This window comes from Vespa velutina, chromosome 11, assembly GCF_912470025.1.
Source record: "Vespa velutina chromosome 11, iVesVel2.1, whole genome shotgun sequence".
Taxonomy (NCBI): Eukaryota; Metazoa; Arthropoda; class Insecta; order Hymenoptera; family Vespidae; genus Vespa; species Vespa velutina.
This window is the reverse complement of record NC_062198.1, coordinates 3,846,797-3,864,423: the sequence shown is the minus strand read 5'-3', so window position 1 is coordinate 3,864,423 and position 17,627 is coordinate 3,846,797. Positions and strand designations below refer to the sequence as shown.

General features: G+C 40.8%; 1 protein-coding gene across 4 annotated transcripts in view; it reads right to left on the bottom strand.

Moving 5' to 3' along the window:
* Positions 1 to 213: 213 nt before the first annotated feature.
* The window catches only part of LOC124953028 (protein dachsous), a 296,657-nt gene continuing 279,243 nt past the window's right edge, over positions 214 to 17,627 (bottom strand). For all 4 annotated transcript variants that reach the window (XM_047503820.1, XM_047503821.1, XM_047503823.1 and 1 more), the window contains exons 11-17: positions 16,626 to 16,952; positions 16,062 to 16,545; positions 11,891 to 12,836; positions 11,471 to 11,756; positions 6,646 to 6,942; positions 3,416 to 3,872; positions 214 to 3,303 (exon numbers count right to left, since the gene is read on the bottom strand). In XM_047503820.1, the coding sequence (XP_047359776.1) occupies positions 978 to 3,303; positions 3,416 to 3,872; positions 6,646 to 6,942; positions 11,471 to 11,756; positions 11,891 to 12,836; positions 16,062 to 16,545; positions 16,626 to 16,952 (5,123 nt within the window). In that variant the 3' untranslated portion in view covers positions 214 to 977. The remainder of the gene's footprint in view (positions 3,304 to 3,415; positions 3,873 to 6,645; positions 6,943 to 11,470; positions 11,757 to 11,890; positions 12,837 to 16,061; positions 16,546 to 16,625; positions 16,953 to 17,627) is intronic.

Below are 17,627 nucleotides of genomic sequence, written 5' to 3'. Positions count from 1 at the left end.
TCGCGACAATGTATTAATTGATTATGCGAACGAGCACGACGCGTTCGATGAAAGAAGAAACGCTATCGATCAACTTAAAGTCGATCGAATCATTATTAAAAATTATTACAGGAATTTAATTTTATTGTACAAGAGCGTACTATTTCGTTGAACGCGTTGTGACCGCTTTGATTTTTCTCCTTTACAGACAGTCTCTAGACCATTTTTATTTTCTTTTGATTATACGGCGAGTTTTTTTACTATTCGCGTCGAGTTAATTATTATTTACACGTTTACTTAAACATTTAACTAATTTCGTATGTACAATTTCGCTCGAGTATTCTTTTTCTTTTGTTTATTAACTATCGTTAAGACGTCGATCGTTCGAAATAATATTATACAATAATACATTCTATTGAGTGCTCTTCTTAAAAATGCGATCAGTCTTCTTCTCGCGGTTTCTCTTATCATCAGATTTATTCGTCCTATCGCGTTCCTTTTGTAAATGACCTTTAACATTCGCGACGAATAAAAATCTATAAATTATTATTTACTATGGAAGTTGTTCTTTTACATTTAATACAAGTTCTTTTAACAGGCACATTTCATCGCAATGATCATTAAGAGAATGGCCTAACTCCTTGAAACGAAAACATTTTAAAACAAAAATTCTATTACATACACGCGAATAGAAAGTATTATGCATGCAAGGAGTAAAAGGACACATTCATTCATTAAAAAAATATTACAGTATTCATTTATCGACACTTCACTCACAATACAGGCTTCGTTATCCAACAGCACCAATCAATACAAACTATCACGTTCGATTTGTTTTAATGAAGAGTCTCAACCGGTTTTCAAATTAATTAGTATATAAATGATCCTTTACACAAACACTTTTTTTTTTATGGATATTGATTTCGAAAAAAGCGTAAATCATTAGTTTAATGTACACTAAAAATTCTAATGTTCTTCCATAAATTCGAATAATTAATTTAGATCCTCAATTCAGCGTTGGTAACGGGGATACCTCTGTTGGCACTTTGACTGGCTCTCTGCGTTGCAGGTGGAACTAAAGGACTGATACTTGGACTCCTAGTAGCCAATGGTGATAAGGATGGTGAGAAACTTGGACTGAGAGCAGCCGAGGGAAAAGTGGAAGCATCATGACTGATTGGTGATCTTGGTAAGATAGCTCTGGCCAAAGCCGGAGCTGCTAGCGATCTTGGGGCAACAGAAGTTAAAAGAGGTGGCGGCGGTGCTTTATGTACAGACTTAGCTCTACCACTGCTACCAGAATTCCCGCTTTGTACACTGGCAGCATCGTCCTTGAGCCTAGCGATCTCACCGAAAACGTGAGCTAATGGTTGGTACTGAGGACCCCAATCTAAAAGATAATCCCAATTATAAGACCCAGTAAGTTCTTCCTCGCTATGAACGATGGAGCTTAAGGAACCGTTCATGCTGGGTCCACCAGGTACTTCGAGACCAGACGTAGGTCTTCCAGATTCACCGATTTTTCCATATATCAAAGTAGCGATGTCTGCTTCTGTCGTAGCTTCGTCTTCAAATAGATGTAGGCTATCTAAAGGAAGAGCTTCCGGTGGTCTTCTCGGAGTACCAGCCGGTGGATCGACGATACCTAGCCTAGCTAAATATTCCTGTGTATTGTGAACGGACAAATCGCTCGCTGAATCTCCCGTTTGTTGTCCCTCGTTAATCATTCTTATTTCTTCATCTTCACCGTCGTCCTCGGCTGATCCTCGTCCGGATGATCCAGATTGATCGCTACCCGAAAGTTCAGATGTAGCTTGTTGTTGACCTGATTGACCTGAAGTTCCGTACGGTGGTATCTCATCGTACTTCGGTGGTGCGAATTGACACGAGGCACCACCGCCTCCGCCACCACCTCCAGCAGAACCTCCATTTCCGCTTCCACCTACTCCAACGACGCTTCTGATAGGAATAGTATCGAAAGCACTGGGATCCACATAACTGTTGGAGGCAGTGGCGTTGCTTTCTCCGTTTAAACCTGGCTTTGTCCCAGGTTTTTTGTGACGACGATTTCGTAAGTGAAAATACAAAAATATGGCGCCAAATGCAAGAACCAAAAGAAGTAGAGCTATCAAAAGACCAAGCGCCCAATCAGGTAAACCATTCGATGCAGCAACGGCCATATTCGATTCAACATCATTTGGTATTGCCATAGCAGTTACTCCTCTGGAATCACTACTGTTATTGTCTACCAAAGTAATTTCTACAACCGTACTATTCGACAAAGAGCCTTGTCTTCCGGAACTGGCGCTTACTACTAATCTAGAAGATCCTTCAACATCCATATCCATATGCATTAATTTTTGTTTGATGATTAAAGCACCAGTAGTACGATTTAATTTAAAGTAGGGATGTTGTGACGTCAATTGATACACTACTCTTCCATCTGGTCCTTTATCACGATCGGTAGCAGTTACGTGACCTATTACAGTACCTGGCATCATCTGGGAACCACTTCGAATTCCAAATTTGTACATTTTCTCAGTAAATTGCGGAAAGAATTCATCTCTCGATTCAATCTCTACTCTAACTCTGACTGCAGCCGTGCGACCACCCATATCAGTTGCTCGCAACGTGAAAGCATAACGATTCCGTTGTTCATAATCAAATGTAGCGCACGTCGTGACAGTTCCTGATTTTGCATCAACCTCAAATAATTTCCAGCTGTCATCGATATCAGAGAAGCCTGTAGCAGCTGCCGATACGATGGAATAATTCAAAGAACCAAATATACCTCGGTCCAGATCGGATGCTCTAGCTGAAAAAACGATCGTACCAGCTGGTTCATTTTCACCAACGAATTCGAGATATTCCGTAACAGGGAATTTTGGAGAATTATCGTTCACATCTTCCAAACGAATTCTGAGTCTTGCCAGAGCACAAAGAGGTGACGAGGGATCACTGTCACATGCCATGACAACGAGATTATAAACCTCAGGCTCTAAATCGCAATCGAGCGTTGCATTTACCAAAATAGCACCGGTAGTTTTTTCCACACGAAAGAGTCCCGCATCGTTTCCCGACGTGATATCGTACGTCAAAATGGCTGCTGGTGTGTCAGCTAAATCGTCATCCTTGGCATGTAACATAGCTACGGTACTATCAAATGCTGCATCTTCTTTAATCGATACTTGATATAATTCTTCAAGGAAACTCGGATAATTGTCGTTTATGTCTTCGACGATAACTGTTACTGTGACAAGTTCATCTCCAACCAAGGAACCCATTGTCGTATTCTCATCTCTCGAACCAAGTCTAAGTGTATATCTAAAAGAAAAAGGAAATATAAGCAATTGAACGTATAGGTGAAATAATGACGATTTTTTTCTTTTTTGTTTTTTTCTTTTTTTTTTTTTTTCTTTTGGAATGAAATACTCACATGTCTTTCATTTCTCGATCGAGGGGTTTAGCTAAGATCAACCTTCCTCTGGACACTTCAAAAACTCCAGTCTCGTCGCCAGCGACGATAGCACCGTCCAAAAGATCGACATCCGATAATCTCATCAAAGTCTTGCCCCTCGATGAGTTCTCTTTCGCATTGATCTTGTATTCTCGTCCGGGCAAAGTGTTCTTAAGGCTGCTGAGTCTTACAACGACCGAACAAGTCGCTGAAGCTGATGGTTTACCATGATCCTCGGCCACGATTGTCAGTTCTACTTCTTTTGGCAATGGTCTGGGTATGGCCGTACGATTAACTGTCAATACACCTGTGCTTGGATGAACGGTAAAACCTTTGACGGGTTGTAAAAGATAATATCGTATTCTGCTGTTGTCTTCGGTGAAATCGTCATCAGTTGCGTTAACCGTGAGTATTTCTTGCAGACCACCATGTCCCTCTAAAGAAAATAAAAAGGAAAAAGACGAGGGGAGTTAAACAAACGTGAACAAAGCGTGTAATTGTAATCACGGTGCAACATTTACGGCACCCACGCATAAAATTAACCATGCTAAATGCAACACGTATTAGACGAAGAGAAAGAGAATTTTTTTTCTTTCAGTCTAACCGATCTGCTCCATTAGAAAACATATTCTACTCGTCCTTTAAAGCATTGTGACTGGAAGTGAGAGTAAAAGAGAGAAGAAGAAAGAGAGAAGAGTTCTCAAGAACCCCAAAGACGATAATTCACGTGAATGACGCTCGGAAGATCTGATAATAAATTTTCCAGCACGTAATTATTGTCGCGTCGGACATGGGACGCGATTTCTTCTTCTTCTTCTTCTTCTTCTTCTTCTTCTTCCTCTTCCTCCTCTTCTTCCTCTTCTTCTACCGAGAGTGCGTCTTGGCGACACCAAAAAGCGTTAGGGAGAGGAGAGAAACGCTTACGTCGCGCTCGGTGAGAATCGATTATCGAATCGTAGGAGGCCACAGGACCTCTCGAAAAGAGTTCTCGAGAGAGGATCGAGAGATCACGCGCGTCGAGGTCAAGTACCCTCGGGCTCTTCTTCTTCCAGCTACGTCCTCATCCTCCTCTTCATCCTCTTCTTCATCTTTTTTCTCATCCTCCTTCTCTCTCCCTTTCTGCATCTTTTTCTTCCTCTTCTTCTTCTTCTTCTTCTTCTTCTGCTTCTTCTTCTTCTTCTGCTTCTTCTTCTTCTTCTTTGCCTCATTCCCGACGAAGGAGGAGGATAAGCCGTCCTGACATCGGACCGAACGGAAGTATGAAATAATAACCAGTTATATAAATCGCTCGGCGAAGCCCTGGGCCTGGCCAGGGCCCCGTGCGCACAAAAATCATTTCGATGCGTTTCAAATCGTCGGATAACTCGGCATTAATGTGCCAAGCCGCGGCGTAAAGCGAGAGGCCAAGGAGGAAGGTAGGTAGGATCGGAAATAAAGCTCGCGGTTGCCCTTTGGGGGATGTTCGGAGGTGAGGTGGTAGGACGACCTCGAACGATGGCAAAAGGGACTTTAAACCCTTTCGAGAGGGACGGACCGTATAATTATTGCCAAGTGCGTAAGATCCAGACGAGAACCCGGTTTGCGAATTCTCATTGTATCATGAGACCATCCCAAGTTCTCACGTGTTCTTTAGTTGCAAACATCTTGTAGAAAACGCCACGATTTTATCATCTTTTTTCTTTTTTTCTTTTCTTCTTCTTCTTCTTCTTCTTCTTTTTCTTTTTCTTTTTTTTTCCTTCAATTTGGACAATCTATCTATTAAACTTTTGCAAGACTTTTTCGCGAATTCACGATGAGCAAAAACCAAAGGAAGAACAAGGTGGATAGTCGAAAAACAAAAAGAAAGAAATAAGAGATAAATTCGTAAGATCTTCACCACCATGTTCTAGAGAATCCTCCTGCCAATCTAAGTTTACCCTGTTTTCTACTCTTCAGCAAATAAATACACCATTAGGCGCAGGCCTATGTATTTTTAATAAGTTTCGAGAGGCTTCGAAGCCAGTGATCTCGGCCGGTGGTTGCAACGAAGGCGGCTTTTCGGCTGCCTCGCAAACGGTGTCTCCGCGTTTATTTATGTGCGAGACGTTTGCAATTCACCGCCTCACCCCACACTATCCTCTCTCTTTACCATCTCCTTCTCTCTTTCCCTTCTTCTCGAGTTCGTCTCTCTTCTCTTTTGCAGCTAGCTTTTCATCGCTTTCTCTCTCTCTCACTCTCTCTCTCTCTCTCTCTCTCTCTCTCTTCCTCTTCTTCCTTGCGCGCTTTATCTTGGCGCGGTGTCAATTCGAGTTTGGAACACGGGCAACAGGACAACGCGTGTCTACTAAAAACCAGTTTTTAAACGCGCGTTTATTTCGCACCGAGGGGTCTCGCTCCAAGTTTCTCTCTTTTCTCTCTCTCTCTCTCTCTCTCTCTCTCTTTCTCTTTTTTTCTCTTTCTCTCTTTCTCTCTCTCTCTCTCTCTCTTTCTATCTTTCATTCTTTTCCCTTACTTCTTCTTCGTCCTTCAAAGGCAAAATGCATGCAAGAAAAAACTGAAATCGTCAGCTTGGTTATCAAGCTGCGAATTTTTTTTCTTTTCTTTTTTTTTTTTTTCACGAGTGTCGATAGTTTTCATTTTAATTTCCTCGTGTTTGGAAGATCGAATTATTACGTGAAGCAGAAAAGAGTACGCATAATAATTCCGATAAACTATCATATAAATGGGATTGTCCTCGGATTTGTGAGAGACGATTAATCGTTTCTCTCGTTATCGTGTTCTCAGATAAATGCAATTGTATGCGAACTAAAAACGATGAAACGTTCCCACATGGTTATATCATCGATAAAAGGGAAAAAGAGAAAGAGAGAGAGAGAGAGAGAGAGAGAGAGAGAGCGAATGGTAGAACAATTTATTGGAATCGAATCGTCGATGTATCTGAGAAAATCTTATGATCTTTATGGTCGACAAAGGCTATCGAATGATATAACATAGAAGTTGAAACAGGATACGGTCCACCGATAGTAAATATGGCAGTTGGAGAAGAAGGCCGACGAGTAATCTCGAAAAAGCATCATTTTGAGATAAATCAAAGGACGCAGCATCTTGGTCTGGCCCGATAAAAGGAGATCGCACTCGATCAGTATTCTTTTTTCTCTCTCTTTTTCTTTCATTCTCCTTTTCTTTCTCTCTTTTTTCTCTAACCTACGTACAAAGGGTTAGATACCAACCTGAGAGCGTTGCGACGTAGGCGGTTTGCTGAAATCTTGGCGCGTTGTCGTTCAGATCAGCAACTCGTACGGTCATGTCTGTTGTAGCTTCGTGTATGCCATCGCTTGCAATTACACGAAGAGTATATTCGAATTTCGTTTCTGCATCCAATGGTTTTCGTAAAATTACTTTTCCACCATATCTGTCAATGCTGAATGGACCTGGATCAGTTGTATTGCTGAAGCGATAAATCAATGCAGGTGAACTGTCCACGTCGTTCGCTGTTATGGTCGTTAACACGCTTCCTACTGCAGTACCTGTCAAATTAAAAATATTGTAAGAAATTACATTATTTACGATCAGAAGAAAGAAATATATATATATATATGTATTGACGTTTAATCATAATTTCATTATATATATTATAAATATAACGGTAGATTATTATTAAATTAGTATGTATAGACTATTGAAACATTTTGATCCAAGTACAATGAGACTTTAATATTAACTACTACTGAAAGACTTATCGCAAAAATGTTATTCCTCTTTGTTCATTACTAAGAATTGATTTTTATTCTTTTCATTCGACATCTCTCGTCTCGCTTTGTCAACGACAACGATCTTTTCCGATACGAAACTCGAGCATCGACTTTGTCTCTCTTTTCTTCTTTTTCTTTTCTCATCGAGTGGCGCCATTTTGCGATGGCAAGGAACTCGCTTCAAAGGAGTCACGTTTAAAATGCATTGGATTCTTACTATCGCAACGTTTTATCTCGCTCGAGCAAAAGAAGCACTCTAGAGAATGAGATGGATTTCTCAGCAATGAGATCGTTCGAGAGTTGTCGCGAGTAGCGAATTGCGAGGCTGTTGTTTAAATCTTTTCGACGAGTTTCATTTTGTTGAGACGTAATAATTTCTCGTAGCTCATAAAAGCGTAACGAGCCTTTGACGTTTATTCTCGTAAAAATTTCTTCATCGATCGATATTAACATCCCCTTCCTCCCTCCCCATCCCTTTCAAGTTTCTCATTATTCATCATTCTTCACGACAATGTAATAGAATTTTACGAATGTCTCTATTTGTTAAATAAATAAATAAATAAATAAATAAAGGAATAAATAAATAAATGTAAAACATGAATAACGATAAAAATGTACGAAAGTGTTCGTATGTAAAATCGTGTAAATAATTGTGTGATCGACCGTCCCTATGAGATTTAAAAGAAACGCGTGAAAATGGATGACATCGGCGGGACATTCGAATTCGATTCCATGAGACTCGCACTGCAGTCAGCAACATCGACTCGCTTGCAACACCTGCGGCGATGAAAGAATTATTCCGTAGGAACGCGACGTGTCCGAGGGGGCCTCGGCAACTAGTTGGCACGCGGCTGAATCCGTTCATAAATTTCACCGTGGATCGTTAAAGTCGTGTAAATCGGTTTCGAGTGTGCCTTACGTATCGACTAATCTTTTGAATTTCCCCTCCAACCTCGTAACTCGTAACTGTTGGAGAAAGATATTGTCAGAGAGCAAAATTTACGTTCTCGAAATGCGGGTATTAGAATTGAAACGATGAAAGACGATGCGAAGATTATAAACGTTCCCTTTAATCTCGACGCTAAATAGGCTACTCATACGTATACAAAGAAGAGGATTACCGAATGATCTCGTTTTAACGATCATTTAATGACGAACGTTCAAGCATTGGACTACTTTTATCTCAAGGAGAATGAATCTTAGAGATTAAGGATAAAGGACGTACGAGAGAGAAAGAAAGAAAGAAAGAAAGAGAGAGAGATAGAGAGAGAGAGAGAGAGAGAGAGAGAGAGCTACGCAATTCTTATCCGCGTATAAAATTAATTCCGATTACTTCGAAGCTCCCGGATCTGCGTATATCCCAGGATGGAATCTTAAGATGGAAATAAGATGGTCGACGTATTCCTTGTACGGAAGAAAATCTACTCGTCGGTGGTCTACCATTGTTTCGATATCTCATGTCAATGCTACTTTCGGAATCGATCGATGCCTTCGATTAAATCCTCCCCTGGCGTTAGGGTCGCGCGCTCGCGTTATGGGCGCACGTGGAAGGCCCTCCAAGCAAGAACCCGAGCGAGTCTCCGAGTTATCAAGCACCGACCGCGCCTCTTATTCTAAGGCAACGGGTAATTAAATTTCTTATTCCGGGGCGGGGTAATAAAGAACGATTACTACGTGCCACGTTAAAATTCGACCTTGTTGCGTACCGGCGAAAGGCACGTACGGGTAGCCATTCGAGACACGATAGAGACGATTTCCGTTTCGAGAGACCCTAATGATTATCGCCTCGACGTTGGGGATTTACGCTCGGAGGAAATCCTGAGAGAATCCAGAGAGAAAAAGAAAGAAAGAGAGAAAGAGACAGAGAGAGAGAGAGAGAGAGAGAGAGAGAGTGAAGCAAAAAGGCTAAGGTATCGATATGTTCTTTGCATCGAACATATTTTCCGAAGGAGCAAAACGATCTCCTCACGAATTAAAATCCTATAAAGATAATCGAATTTCTATCGCTTATCGTTTCAAGTCTTGTAACGAGGAAAATTATTGGGAATTAAACGAATAGTATTTTCCTTTATTAATCGTACGATGAGACCGTCTTTGAGAATAAGAAAGAAAAAGAGAGAAAGAGAAAGCTTAAGGTTTTACGAAGAGAACAGAGGAGATTCTTAATCGGTCCTTAATCAGACCCCCGTTCGTCCGAGTGACATTTCTACGGCGTTCTTGCAGGTGGCTGAAAAGATCCGCGGCGCTAACTCGCTACCGGGATATCCTCCTTTCCGTGTACGAGTCCCCTTTCGTTGTGCACGAGTGCGGGCGGTGTTAAATAAATTCTATCGGGCACGGCATCGCGGACAGAAGTGGTAGGTAGCCTCGTTTACACCGGCTTCAAGTTTTATGGCGATACAAATTAGATAGTAATCTCGCGTTACGCCATCGGCGCGTGAGTACACAAACGCGCGAGCTTCTTCTTGGATGGTGGAAGAAAGGCTTCGAGGTTTTCGAAGAAAAAAGGGGGAGGATGGACGAGGAGGTGGAAAAGGAATACGTATGTGGAGAGGGTAAGCCTCGTTTACTTGTCTCGACAATTAGCATGGAGTTGAATTAAGGATCATCCAAATTATAAGATCGTTATCGGGATTCTTCATGACGAAGGAAAGGAAGATAGTCTTGTTCTTAAACGAACGATTACGAGACCTTATTTTCTGTTCTCTTGGAATTATATATATATATATATATATATATATATATATATATATATATATATATATATCTTTAGAAAGATATATATATATATATATATATATATCTTTCATTTTATTATTTTCTTTTCTCGATGTGTTCCATTATTTTCTCGGCACGTATTTTATGAATTGTTAATATTATTGAATAAACCAATCGGGTGTTTCTACTCTCTCGATTCATGTACATTACAAATAAATTCGATCGGGACACGTTCAAGAACATTGAATCGTATCCGTCAAGTAAGAACTCCGGAGAGGGAAAGTGAATGGAGTAGGAGGGTAGGAGGAAGAGGAGGGACGACGTCGAAGAAGGAGAGAAATGGTTAGCCACGAAACCCGCATCGGCAGCGTGCCCTAAGTTATGCAGATTGTTCCGAACAGTCGGACTTTAATGCCAGCATAAATCCTTTACCACTTAACTTTATACTTGGAGAGCAAAGCGTACTCCCACCTCACTTCGTAGTACCTCTTCTTTCTCTACCTTTTCTTTCTACGTTTTCATCCTTCTTTACCTAACCCTTTCTCTCGCTCCTTTGCTGCATTATATATATATATATATATATATATATATATATATATATATATATATATATTATATATATTCTGTATGCTGTATATATATATATATATAAGCATCTCTCTCTTTCTGTTGCACGAGACGAGATCCTTTCTGCTTCTTGGTTCTTAGCACGGGGATCACCGTGCCACACTTCGTCTTGCATGAACGTCTCTTTCTCTCTTCGCGTGGGCGACCTTGCGACCGGTTAACCTGCCGCCGCATAGGAGCGGCTAGATTTCGAGAGACCTGCACGTGAAGACGAGCACGCGAGGCCGACGATTGAAACCCGAACCGTATTTACTTCGGTCAGCCCTTGTCGTAGATTGAACACGGAATTTGCTACTGGCAAACTTCGTGAAATCTCTCCTAACGAGGAGAATTTGATTAAAAAGAACTGAATGATATATCAATTGTCATAATTTATAGGTAATAACAAATATGATGTAATACGATCGTGATTCGTTCAAAAATTTCTATTATTCTTTAAAATCGTTTATTATAAACGAATCGATTAACGAGTAAATTATCTCGGAGACAAGTTTTATGATTTTACTGTAAGCTAATAAGGCACACTGAGCTTGACTGGAAACTGGAAACTCGCCCCTTTAATAACAACCTCTTCGTAACGCGAGATGTGCGCGCGTCGAATCGTTAAAAAGGCTCTCTTTTTTCCTTCCTGAAAGAGACAGGGAATTTCTGCTCTGTATATCCTTTGCTCATATCCAACGCTCCACTTTATTGGCTAATTAAAGCAAGGTAATTAAGCTATTACAGCATATGCGTGGGGTGGTAAAGAAGAAGCTAATCACTGTGCACTGCGCCGTATCGAAACGGGCTATGGTATTCCTATACGTCTTCCTATAAATCTCTGAGAAAATACTTCTTAGTGACTGCCTTAGTAAACGACGAGTCTCCGAATTTATATCTTTTCTTTATTTTTTTCTTTATTTTTTATTATTATTATTATTTTCATTTTTTATTTTTTTTTTTTTTTTTTTTTACTTACCTTCGGATACGGAGATAATGTTGTGTTCGGGAAAGGTTGGATGATTGTCATTGATGTCGATTACTCTGACGCTAAGAGCCGCTGTGCCAGTCAATTGTGGGTTTCCTTGATCAGTAGCAATGATCGTTAATCTATACTTCTCGCGGATCTCACGATCGAGTACTATATTGGTCCGAACTATTCCACTGTAAGGTGGACTGATGGTGAAAGCATTGTCGGGATTACCGTCAACAATGTGATAGAGAATTCTGCTGTTCAATCCTTGATCCGCGTCGCTCGCTGATAGCTATAATATTAAAATAATTATAAAATAAAGGAGTACACGTATTAAGTTTCTCATTTTAACTTTAAAATAGTTTTTTTTTTCTTTCTATTCCCGTTAAAACAAATCACCCAGTATACTTTCGATTTTTCTCTTACCTTGACCACGAAATCTCCTTTAGTGTTACCCTCGAGTACAGTCGCGGAGTATTGCGTTTGTGTGAAGATCGGTGGATTGTCGTTCACGTCGGAGACCCTGACAACGACCTTGGCATAGGCCTCCAGGGAATCCGGTCCCGTCGTTCTAGCCACGACAGTCAGCGTGTGCTTTGAACTCTCTCTCGGTTCTTCCTTAGGCTGCTGATTCTCAAGAGATCTTCCCCAGGCGTTCGTACGGCCTTCGTCGGGTTGTTCGTCGTTTGGTCTCACCGTTAGATCGTTCCAAAGCTCGGCATCCAGTCTACTTGGATCATTCACACGTAATAATCCTGTATCTTCGTCGATGGCGAATGTACCAAAGTCGTTTCCAGATCCTATCGAATAGGACACGTGTTGTCTCCTGCTGTCGGAACGAACCGCAGTTATCTGAACGATGTCGGTACCAGATAAGGAATTTTCTTGGACCACCACGTCGTAGGTTTCATTTTGGAATTTGAGAGCTGGCGCTAAATCGGCTGGTTCTCCTACTTGAACCTCAATCAGACCTTTAGCACTTTTTGGTGGATTTCCTTTGTCTCGTGCTAGGACCTCCAATCGATAAGTCTTTCCGTTGTCTTGAGATAATGACAAAGTTGCCGTGATTACTCCCGTACTTGGATGTATCCGAAATTTTGGTTTTTCTTGTTCGTGCAAAAATGAATAAACGACCTCTCCGTTGGCACCCTGATCAGCGTCCTTTGCAACGACTCGAAGAATATTCTGACCGGGTTGAGTACCTATAGATACTCTAGCACGGAACGGATATTCCTCGAAAACCGGAGCGTTGTCGTTTACGTCAGTGATGGTGATCTCGATCGGTATCGACGTGCTCTTTGCGTCGTATTTTCCACTGTCCGTTGCTACGACTAGGAAGTTGAATGAACTCTGACGTTCTCGATCGAGCGGTCTGAAATTACCAATAAAGATACTTACACTTTAAGTAAATACTATCCTAAGAGGTTCTTGCTTTTTGTCAAGGAGTACATACGTTTCATACACTCATAATCGACTGTTAACACGGTAAAACTTGGAATACGATAAAATATGTCACACCGAATATGGCTCGAATTTATCACTTTCTGTCATTCGTAAGTTCTCATTGGGCGATTCATCGAGAAATAAGCGATAGTACGAATCGACAAGGGAAACGTCGACGGGGGTTATGGAAGTCCGGATTTAAGTAGGAGATGGCGGCTCCGTGGCGGGTAGCTTGTTTGTGTGACGGAAACCTTAATCGCGCACGGCGATCTTGTGTAATCCACGTCCACCATTACCATAACTCTGCGGATCCACCGCGGTGGATGCTGTTGGACCGATACGCGTCTTTAATCGTATGGACTCGCAGAAAAGGAATGCGTGAATTATCATTTTCGAACTGTGATCGATTCAATTCCCGATAAACCCTTTTCCTTTTTTCCTCGTTGTCGTCATTGCTTCTTACGTAAAATACAAACTTCTCTCGTCTGTTTTACCTCGTTAGCCAAACCCCAAGCAAATCGTTCTAAATGGGCTGCTCGAGTTGCATGAGATCAAGATAGCTTACAAAGTATTTCGGTGTCCCCTTTGACTCGGCACGAGCGTTAATGGCTTCGCGAAGAACTTTTCTTCGAAGGGGACACCGACGAAGACAAGAAGAAATAAGAAGAGAAGATCACGAGCTTTGTCCAAATCATACTGGCAAAATCGGACGAACTCCGATCATGCGTCGAATCCATACTATCTCGTCGATCTAACGAGGACCAGATCCGACTGGAGAATTTACGTTGTATCTACCGGGTGGTCCAGAAAACGAATGAAGAAGGAGAATGTTCTATACACCTTCGAGTTGCCCAGGGTGGCGGCAGATGCTGTTAGCTTTCAAAGGTAACAACAGTGGAAACAACAACAATAACGGCAACAACAGTAACAACGCGATACGAAAGTGCGGCTTGGCTGGCTACTGATCGTTTGAAAAGAAAGAAAGAGAGAGAGAGAGAGAGACAGAGAGAAAGAGAGAAAGAGAGAAAGAGAGAGAGAGAGAGAGAGAGAGAAAGAAAGACGGTAAGAGACCAACCGGACTAGGGATCTCGTTTTGCATATCAGCCTTTTTGCCGGTTGAAATAATGCATTGAAATGCCACATGGTGTCCCGCTGAAATGACACACGGCTGTCGTGCCGCAAAAGTACGCCCTTGCCTTCCTCCTTCGCAGCTACGAATACCATCCCCTTCTCTCTCTCCCTCTCTCTCTCTCTTTCCCCCACCCCTTCGCGTTCCGTCTTGTTACGGTCGATCTTTCTCTACCTTCGCTCGCACCGTTGAGCGTCTTCTAAAGAGACGAAAGAAGAAGAGACAAGAGGAGTATGAGGCTCTTGAGAAACGTGGATTAATAAACAAAAGGTCTAACGAGTGTCCGGCTTGGTTGGGATTAACCCCTTGTTTTCTAAATTAGGTCTGTGACACGTAATACGACGGAAATTTTTTTGTGTTACCTTTAATGCCTCGTGTTAAATAAAAATACATTAAAATTCTATCCTTCTCTAGTGCTTTTCCAAGTACGAAGGAATTTATTGATAAGTACAATTCGACTTGGTATTTGGTTTAATGAAGAAACGATTTCATTATGCGTAAGTTGAGCATTCGTTCTAAGTAAACAACTCGACGGCACGAGAGAGAATCTCTTACGGATATCTACCTTATCTTAAAGATTATCTTTATGGATCGCCCGTGAGCAAGATACGATCGTTAAAAGCGTGCACCGTTCACGAAAGGTTTTACCAGTAAAGATTTTCTCTTTCTCTTTCTCTCTCTCTCTCTCTCTCTCTCTCTCTTTCTCTCTCTCTCTCTCTTTCTCTCTCTCTTTCTTTCTTTCTATTTTTTTCCTTCTCTTTGTTCCTTTCAACGTATAATTAAATATTCGAATGAAGCCTACGATGCCAGATCGAACATTATTATCAACGAACATTTAACGACAAAAACTCTATGAAGACCGACATACCGCAAGGCTGAGATCAAAGTTCATTGCGTTTACATTGAAATCATCAATTAATTAGCGAAACGTGACCTTACCGTGAACCATAAGAAAGACGGAAGCCGTGAAAAAATCTTTTCGTTTTAACGACATCCCGAGATATGAGTTTGTTGCTTAGCTATCGAAATAAGAAAAGATAAAAGAGGAAAGTATTACTACGGATCGCTAAAAGATATAGAATAAATAAGGAAATAAAGAAAAAAGAGAGAGAGAGAGAGAGAGAGAGAGAGAGAGAAAGAGAAGGAGGATAAAAGTCGGCATCTTTTTTCTCATCTCCCTCTTTCCCGAGTCGCATGAACAAGCTTATGCATACAGAATCATCTAATCGGCTACAATACAACAATAGCGAGGCACATCAGTGGACTTTATAATTTTACGACTTTCCTAAGAACATTTTCTACGTTCATTCTCCCCCGCTCTCCGTATCGCCGGACTTCTTCATTCCTTGAGAGTAGCTTTCCTCTTTGTCTACCTTTCACAGTCTACGCCTATCTTTATCTTTCTCCTTCTCTCTATATTTCTCCTCCCCCCTCTCTCTCTCTCTCTCTCTCTGTCTTCTTCTCTCTCTTTGCTTCTCTTTCTCTTTGCTTCCACGTTTTACGACGTAGCATTACGGACGTAATATCCTTCCATGATGATCCTAATCGCGCAATAAAGGTCGCGGCAATTAACGCTTGGATGAAATTGGTCGAAGATACGTTCTTTGGTACGAGCTAGACAAGTTCTAGACTGTTGTACGTACAAGATAGAGAGAGAGAGAGAGAGAGAGAGAGAGAGAGAGAGAGAGTGTGTGTGTGTGTGTGAGTGTGTGAGAGAGAAACTCATCGGATGAAATTCTTTAGAAGTCATAAAGCAAATTGGACGTTTTAATTGTTTGATCTATCAATACGATTGCTTGTTCATTTTTTCCTATAGGAGGTTCGAGTATTCTAAAAAGAGATTACGCGTGAATCGAAAACGTATTATTATACCTATTCTATACGAGCATCATACATTTTCATTGATTATCAGAATGGATTTACGATTGTTATGGTTTTCAATTGACATTAAGAATATATAATGACATATTGTGATATTTTAGTTAAAAAAAAAACATTGTGATTGTTAAATAGGATGGTACTCACCCAGCAGTAGTTATGACACCAGTTAAATTGTCAACCCTGAACAACCAACTATTTTCTTCAGCAATCGCATACGTTATTTTCCCATTGACACCTTGATCAGGATCAGTTGCTCTCACCGACATAACGCTTGAATCCGGTGCAGCATCTTCCGAAATGGTTGCTATGTATTTTCCAGGATGATAACTCGTCGGATAATTCGAAGATCCATATTGAAAGCCACCGGAGAGACTATAACCGCTATAATCAATTTGAAGTGCACCACGAGGACGAGATTCCGTATATTGATTTTGTGAAAAGATCGGTGCATTATCGTTCACGTCGAGAACAATCACCGTGAGATTACAACGAGCTTCTAAACTTGGTCTTCCTTTATCTTTCGCCGATATAGTTAAAACATATTTTGGTACAGTTTCTCGATCAAGATTGATCATCGATAATGCACCAGACGAGGAATCCAAAGTAAATTTATTTCCGATGTTGCCACCTGATAAAGAAAAGAGGAGGAACTTTTAATAATTATTCTAATTTATACGTACGATCGTCGATCTTTAGAGTAATTCTTACCGATTATGCTATAATGAAGTTCTCCATTTTTTCCTTCGTCGATATCCATAGCGGCAATAGTATGAATAACAGAATTCTCTTCATTCTCTGGTATAGCCAAAGTATAGCAAGATCCAGCACGAAATTTTGGACTGTTATCATTTTCATCCAAAACCTTAACTTCCAACGTGGTGATATCCAAAAGTTTCGATGATCTAGCGACAATCGGTACGTAATATTGCGAAATTTCTTCTCGATCCAAAGATCCTCGAAGAGTTACAAGGCCGCTCGGTGAAATAGCGAACTTATCTGCGGCCACGTTTGTCGGTATGCTGAAGCTGATGTTGCCTAGAAGAAGCGAAGCATTCTCTAATGATATCGATAACAATAAAAGAAAAACAAAATGAGAGAGAGAGAGAGAGAGAGAGAGAGAGAGAGAGAGAGAAAGGTAGACAGGAATTAGATAAGCATCTCTTTCAATTCGATTGGGATTATAAACAGCTGCTTTATCTTTTCAGAATGTAACTATACCGGTAGGATGAATTCACCTGCTGAAAATAAAACACACATCGTTCTTGACCACTCCTTAGAAAAATCGAACAACTAACATCTTTTACGAAATTCCTTTCTCTATGCGATTCCTTTTATCATTTGATATCTTTCGCGATGACACGACAAAATTTTTTCATTCCATTTGTTCGCGTATCATGGAGACTGTTATTAATATCGAGAAGAATTAGTTGGAGAAATTTTATAAGACATCGACGAGAAGGTAACACTCGTTGTTCGATAGAAGAATTTGGGTGGCCTCGTCGAAAGAAGAGGATCTTGTGTTTTTCTTTCCCGTATCTCATTCGCCTCCTTTCTTTCCTTTTTTATTAAAAGAAACACGAGTCCCCACGAATTCCCACGTTTTGCAAAAGATCTTGTAAGAAAAAGAGAGGAGTGCGAGCCGTCGAAAGAATTTAATGCCGGGATAAAGTAATATGTAGTTCTCTCTCGAACACGCATTTCTCTCTTTTT